The sequence below is a fragment of the Etheostoma cragini genome, chromosome 1 (assembly GCF_013103735.1).
Source record: "Etheostoma cragini isolate CJK2018 chromosome 1, CSU_Ecrag_1.0, whole genome shotgun sequence".
Taxonomy (NCBI): Eukaryota; Metazoa; Chordata; class Actinopteri; order Perciformes; family Percidae; genus Etheostoma; species Etheostoma cragini.
In genome coordinates, this window is record NC_048407.1 from 23,530,360 (window position 1) to 23,537,134 (window position 6,775).

At 40.3% G+C, this 6,775-nt stretch overlaps 1 protein-coding gene across 2 annotated transcripts; it reads left to right on the forward strand.

Moving 5' to 3' along the window:
• Positions 1 to 132: 132 nt before the first annotated feature.
• tfb2m (transcription factor B2, mitochondrial) lies at positions 133 to 6,445 on the forward strand. Of its 2 annotated transcripts, none has more exons than XM_034871689.1 (10): positions 133 to 315; positions 907 to 1,269; positions 2,509 to 2,692; positions 3,488 to 3,579; positions 3,693 to 3,846; positions 4,272 to 4,420; positions 5,039 to 5,128; positions 5,297 to 5,356; positions 5,451 to 5,599; positions 5,821 to 6,445. In XM_034871689.1, exons 2-10 carry the CDS (start codon positions 982 to 984, stop codon positions 6,008 to 6,010), a joined length of 1,356 nt encoding a protein of 451 aa, XP_034727580.1. In that variant the 5' UTR covers positions 133 to 315; positions 907 to 981; the 3' UTR covers positions 6,011 to 6,445. The 2 variants fall into 2 exon arrangements, with proteins under 2 accessions (XP_034727580.1, XP_034727589.1); XM_034871698.1 differs by lacking the exon at positions 133 to 315 and adding an exon at positions 345 to 415.
• Positions 6,446 to 6,775: the final 330 nt, after the last annotated feature.

Below are 6,775 nucleotides of genomic sequence, written 5' to 3' on the forward strand. Positions count from 1 at the left end.
TATTTGTAAGCATAATAATAATAAAAAATTCTATATTCCTAGTAATAGAGATGTCGTTTATTTGTTTATTTTAGATAGCGTGACAACTTCCTCGAGTTTCTGATTGGTCCTCGCAATAGTCGCCTGTTAATGACGAAAATCAAAAGCGCGATGATTCTGCAGCGCCACGAGAATTGCATATACAACTTGGGGGTCGGGCTACTGACTTCTCAATGTCATGCAGTTTTACCAACAAACAGACCGACAAACACCAACTATAAAACACTGATGTCTTTAGATATGGATATATAACGTAATAAGATATTCTTCAATAAGGTATGTCTGTGGTTCTCTAGATGAAACGACATAAAAATGCATTTAGTTGTATTTTGCGACGTTAGCACTAGGCTACCGAGTCGGCTAACAACTTGGATATGTAAGCGTAATCAAACTGTTTATCGCCTTTGTGTAACAAATTGTCTACGATTTTATTGTGTGGATCTTTGGTGAGCTGATGGCCGTAGTCTGTAAATTTACGGAGTGAAGGACAGTGAATACCTCTCCAGTAAGGCCAATAGGGTTAAGCCATCAGTTGGGATGAAAACGTTTAACGTTATTTTCCCACGTGCTAGAAGAACACATTGTATTCACGTTGGCACACGATTGTTTTTGTATTACGATATAAACTTAATAGCCATTTAAAGTCTGTCATTTATAGTTGTATCTATCCTTTAAATACGTACATTTAGTTAAACTCCGGGTTAGCTAACGTTACTAGAATAGTTTTTGAGCGAGAATTCTTGAACTTTAGAGAGTCACACAAGTGTCATTTAATGATACAATATGTTCAAATCTAAGTTAGTGACACTTGAATGTCTCTTATTCCTCTAATCATCCCTTGTCCCTTTCCTTCCCCATTCTCTCTAGACAATGACCTCGTGAAGAGGTCCCCCAATCTCCCGCCCCCTTCCTCCTCTGTAGTTAAAGGTCAACTGGTCCACCATGTCCATCCAGATGTGTAGAGTGGTGGAGGTGATGATGCGCTCTGCTTGCTGCCCGACCATCAGAAGTAGATGTTGTTTGAACAACGCAGTGTTGGCCCCTGTGGGTCATTTTGGCATCTGTGTCCCCGGGGCTCCTGTGCTTCATAGAAGGGCCTACAGCTTGGACTCTCTGTCTTCGGGTCCTGGTCGGCCCACACTTGGTCCAAGCTCCCAACAGCCCTGTGCGGAGAGGACATCCCCCTCTTCAGCACTCACACACAGGAACCTGTCTGCTGTGGCTGTTCAGGTAGGCAGTTGTCTGTAGCTTTGCTTGATTCTAGATACTAGTCTTCCACTGCGAGTGGTGTATGTAAAGTTCTAATAAGATACACTACCCATGTTTTTTTGTACCTATTAATGTAAAATGATAGGGACATTTTCACTTTTAAGGAATTTAGTAACTGGCATTTTTTGTGTGGTAGGTACATGATGTGTGTTTTGACATATAGTTCAGCTATTACACATTTTAATTAATTTCTGTTGGTTGTGTGGTTGAGTCTGCTCTAGTATCAGCTTTCTTTTCATCATTATGGTCTGATATTCTGTCTTAAAGGTCCCATGGCATCCAATTTCAGTGTAAGAGTTTTTTTTAACATTAATATGGGCTCCCCCAGTCTGTTTATGGTCCTCCAGTGACTAGAAATGGGGATAGGTGTAGACCGATCCCTGGGTATCCTTGTCTTGCGTTTGGGAAATTGAAAGCTCCGATGCGCCGATCTGGAATCTTGCTCCTTTTAAGGTCATAAGATCCCCCCCCCCCTTCTCCTCCCTAAAAGCTACAGACTCAGAAATGGCACATACTAAGGAAAGCTCATTGTGGGACTGGCTCTAGTGGCTGTAATTCTGTACCAAGGCTGAATTTTGGGATAGAGACTTCAGATATAGTATTGGGGGACCATTGAGGTCTGTATAAAAGCCTCCAAAGAGCACCATGTCATGGGATCATTAAACTTGATTGTTGAAGTGCACAGACCTGCTCTGACCCGTTGCTCAGCCGTTGCTGGGTACGTGAGTGGAAATACATCTAACATGCTAATGCATATCCAACGCCATCACCCACATGTGTGTTTTTGTTATTATTTTATGTAACTTTAATAAAAAAGAGTTTTAAAGCTGATTATCTTATTTTGTTCACAAGTTACAGATGTAGTCTGTAGAGGATGTGGGGTACTTATTGGTTACTGTTTACATCTTACTTTACACACTTCAGGCTGTTACAGCTAGCTCAGGGGAGGTACTGTATGACACTAGGTGGTACAACCTGAGACATGCACAGTAAAAAAAATAGCCTTCTGCATTATTGTTTAGCTTTTCTTTTCACTGTGATTTCTGAACCGAGGTACAAACCGAACCGTGACTGGACCATTCCACCCCTATAAAATGTACAAGAGTCAAAGATTGTCCGTGGTTCCCAAAACACTGTAAGCTTTTGTCACATATGATATAAATAGTTTCACTCTCTATGTTTATTTTATTCTTTCTCCAGGGCCAATGTCGTCCTCTGTGCCGGTATGACTTCCTGGACCTTGGTGAGGTAGAGGAGAATGTACGCCGTGCTCTGGCCTGTAAAGTAATCCGACACTTCATAGTGGACCCAGACCTGGCTAAACTGGTAGCACAGCATTTAGGACCTGAGGATACTAAAGCAGTTATCTTCGAATGTAACCCAGGTATGCATTTTTACAACAGTCAGACAACAAGTCAGTGCGAAACATGGAGGTTGACTTAATGTATGAGTATTTGTTCTTCTGCAACTTTGTTTGATGTGTAACTTCCATGTTTTCATTCATTCAAACCTTTAATTAACCAGGATAAAAAAACTCCTTGAGATTAAAAATCTCTTTTACAAGAGTGTCCTGGCAAGTGGCAGCAGCACGTTTCAGATAGACAGAGACACTTACATGTAAATACATAAACACACTTTCACTCATAATCAAACAACAATGTCATCATAAAAAACCAGAGTCCTAAATCAATTTAAAAACAGTGACATACAGACTGCCCTTCTGCAAGGTCCTTTAACAAGCCTTTAAAAGAATAAAATGAGACCCACTCCTTCAACTGGAGTTCATTTTGAAGCTGATTCCATGCAGATGGGGCTGCAAAATTGAAAGCCTTTTTGCCAAAGTCAGTGCGGGCTTTAGGGACTGTCAATAAAACCAGATCCTGTGAGCGCAGGTGATATGTCCCTGCAGACCTCGGGAGGATATAAGTGTTCAGATAAGGAGGAAGAAGTCCTAATACTGCCTTATAAATAAAAAGATGCCAGTGCATCCAACGCCGAATGGAGAGTGAAAGCCATGTGATTTGGCATAAACATTGGCAAACTAAACAATTTATTTTTTACTTGGGTGCAATAGAGAAAAAAGTGTTTTTTATGATTTATAAGTTTGTGCACATTATATCATACTTGTCCCTGAAACAAAAATGAATTGATGTTCTGTGTATGTGTCTGTCTTTCATAGGTCCCGGGGTGTTGACTAGGACACTGCTAAATGCTGGAGCTCAGAGAGTTGTGGCTCTTGAGGGGGATAGGTTCTTCCTTCATGATCTACAGGTAACAAACATCCCCTACACATCAAACAACTTGTTGTATCCTCACACATAGATTAACCAGTTCTTAGGTCTACTCTAGCAGTTAGAAAAATAAATTATGTTTTTATGTTGTAGGAGTTGGAAAGTCGTCTTGATTGTCAGTTGGAAGTAGTTCACTGTGACTACTTTAAACTAGACCCCATTGGCAGTGGAAACCTTAAAGCCCCTGTCATGTTCACCGACAAACTGTTCACTGACCTGGGGATATCAGAGGCTAACTGGACTGATGGTGAGAAAAAGACACTGCTGCTATGTTGCATATTCAATTTTTCATACATACACGCAGAGTTTTTTTTGTTCCTTTAGTTGAGCCTCTGGGTGCAAAACGATCCCACCTTCTTCATACACTAAGTACATAAGTGTTATACTAAACTTAAACATACAGTATATACCTAAAGCGCTTGACTGGTGGGATTTTGTTGGCAACTCACAGGTTGTTGTTCAGATTAAAATAAATAAATAATAATAATGCATTTTATTTATAAAGAACTTTAATAAGCAAAGTCAATTTACAAACAAAGGTAGAAACAATAAAAGCAATTCAAATATATTGGCACATCACATTTACTGAATGACACTGTGCATTGTATAGTGTTCCATCTCTCTGAAGTGTGCGTTTTGGTGATGTTTTCATGTGTGTGTGGGTCTCTCTAGACATCCCGGTGAAGGTGGTGGGTATCCTGCCCCTGCGTAATGAGCGTGGCATGCTGCTGAAGATGGTTTACGCCTTGTTTGAACGGCTGTCTGTCTACAGATATGGGAGAGTAGAGCTCAACCTCTTCATAAGCGAGAAGGAATACCTGGTAAAAGAAAAAGACTATTTTAACGTGTGTGGGTGTGGGTGGGTGGGTAGGTAGAGTAGGTTACACCCATGCTTGTGCTTCTTTGTTTTCATTAGGGGCAAAATAATCAATTAATTTACATTTGTCACATGAAATCGTACGAAGTCCAATTCCAGTGGAATGTTATTTGATCAACTGCCACTTTGCTCGTTTGAAAGCCATGACATCTCTCTCTCATTAGTGGGCCATATTCTGTGGGCGGGCAAAGCAGAGAAAGGGGAGGTAACCTTGCTCCTTCTGACCTCATAAGAGGCAAGGTTCCATATCGGACCATCTTAGCTTACATTTTGCCACAGGCAGAGCAGGATACCCAGGACTCGGTTTACAACTATCTCCATTTCTAGCCAATGGGGGACCATAGGTCAGGCTGGAGGAACACAGATTAATGTTAAAAAAAAAATTATTCTATGGGACCTTTAATGCTGCACCTGTAGGTATAATCATCCGCTTTGGTGATCTGCCCTGAAAATTGCCATATAGATGCTAAAAACACAGTCACTGCTTGAAGCTGAGGGTGACTTGTGTCTGGTAATTTATACAAACCTTTTATAAAATATTTAACAGTTATTTCTCCAACAGAAACTGGTGTCACGTCCAGGTGAAATGATGCACTATAGAGCCTTCAGTGTCCTCTGGCAGATGGCCTGTGATATTGAACTATTGCACAAGGTACGGTATGAGGGAGAGTAACGTATGTATTAAAACCAGTAAGGTTGAAATGTATATAGTTGTATTAGTATTTTTAAGAAAAAAGAAAAAAGAAGAGCATGTGACAGTTTAAAGAGGGTACATCTGATAGAGTCTTCTAGTTGTCAACCTCCTTATCTGTCTGTGCAGGAGCCCTGGGAGTCATTTGTGAGGTCTTCCAGACAGAGTGTACCTGCCGCTAAGGGCAAGGTAAGGAAGAGAGCAGATTCGAAAACAGCAATGTAATGTTGTTTGGAATTGTCTATACAATATGTCCCCCCCCTCTGTCCCTTTCTCCCCTCAGCTTCCCAATGACCACCTGTGCCTTGTGCGTCTGCGTCCGCGGGCTGATCTCTTCTCTGCCGGCCTAACTCCTTCTAATGCTTCAACTCTGCTGATGATGGTTAAACAGTGTCTGGCAAAGAGAAAGGTCAAGCTCATTGACAGGCTTAAGTAAGAAACGCACACACACACACACACACACACACACACACACACACACACACACACACACACAAAAACACACCTGTGGTTAAAACATTGCACAAGTTGCATCAAAGAATTGCTTTTTGTGTGTCTGAAAGTCTTCCACTAAGTGCATCCATACTACTGTATAGTCGTATCATAGGCTGTTTTCTTAACTTGTTTATTCTCCCTCTCTTGTGTTTTTCTAGTCTCTGGTCTCCAGATAGTGGGAGTAAGTTGTTATCGGAGATGCGCATGCCAGAGGACATATTGACAGGCCATGTATATCCAGAGGAGTATCTTCGACTGTTCCAGCTGATGGACAAGAGTCAGGAGTTTACACAGAGCTGGCTTTATGAAGAGATTCTTGAAAACACACAGAGGGAGGGTTGGGGCTAAAATATAGACATACAGGTCATGTGTATAGTTTTATAGAAATGAAATACAAAAGAAAACCAACACACATAATATAATTAAATGTAATATAAAAAAGGAATGTGTGAGGAAATAAAACAGGGGGATGCAGAAGATACATACAGAAACAAAAACATAGTAACAAGTAAAATGTTCATAAAATTGATGCAGGTGAATAACTTGAAATGTATTTGTTACCTGACATAATAAACTTTTGTAGGGAGTGACAATGGAGAAATGCCTTTAAATGACCCTGCTGTGATGTCCTGAACTGCAATTCCAGTGAGTTAAAAACTCGGTAGCAGAAATTGTCCTTTTTTTCACTTGAGATTTGCTTGATGGCCAGTGGGAACATTTAGTTGCAGAATACCGGTTTTATGATTAGTTAAATTATGTAAAAGGAAAAACCCCTGTATGAAGCAGCATGTCCAAAAGGGGCTGAAAAAAAGCCTCAGGGATACACTATGTCATGGAAAAGATATCATTCAGAAATGTGCATGTAAATGATTGGTACAACTGCAGGTTTGCTGATGCAGTTTACTGTGACAGCATTGTCACAACACAATAGTGTAGTGCAGGAAGAAGTTGTTAGCATCAAGTCTGTGTATATTTTTGTAATTTTGTGTGTGCATAAGCTTTAAATCTGACTAAAATGTCATGTTTTATGGATGACGTAAGATGTGTGTAATAGAATTTTTTAAAAGAAATAATTAAATCTAAATTTTGAAATGTAGTGTGGGAAGACATTGG

Excerpts from the sequence above, each read along its gene's own strand:
- tfb2m (XM_034871689.1), top strand. The coding sequence starts at position 982 with ATGTCCATCCAGATGTGTAGAGTGGTGGAGGTGATGATGCGCTCTGCT. Across the intron at positions 4,421-5,038 it reads TAAGCGAGAAGGAATACCTG|AAACTGGTGTCACGTCCAGG; the intron begins GTAAAAGAAAAA and ends TTTCTCCAACAG. Across the intron at positions 5,129-5,296 it reads ATATTGAACTATTGCACAAG|GAGCCCTGGGAGTCATTTGT; the intron begins GTACGGTATGAG and ends CTGTCTGTGCAG.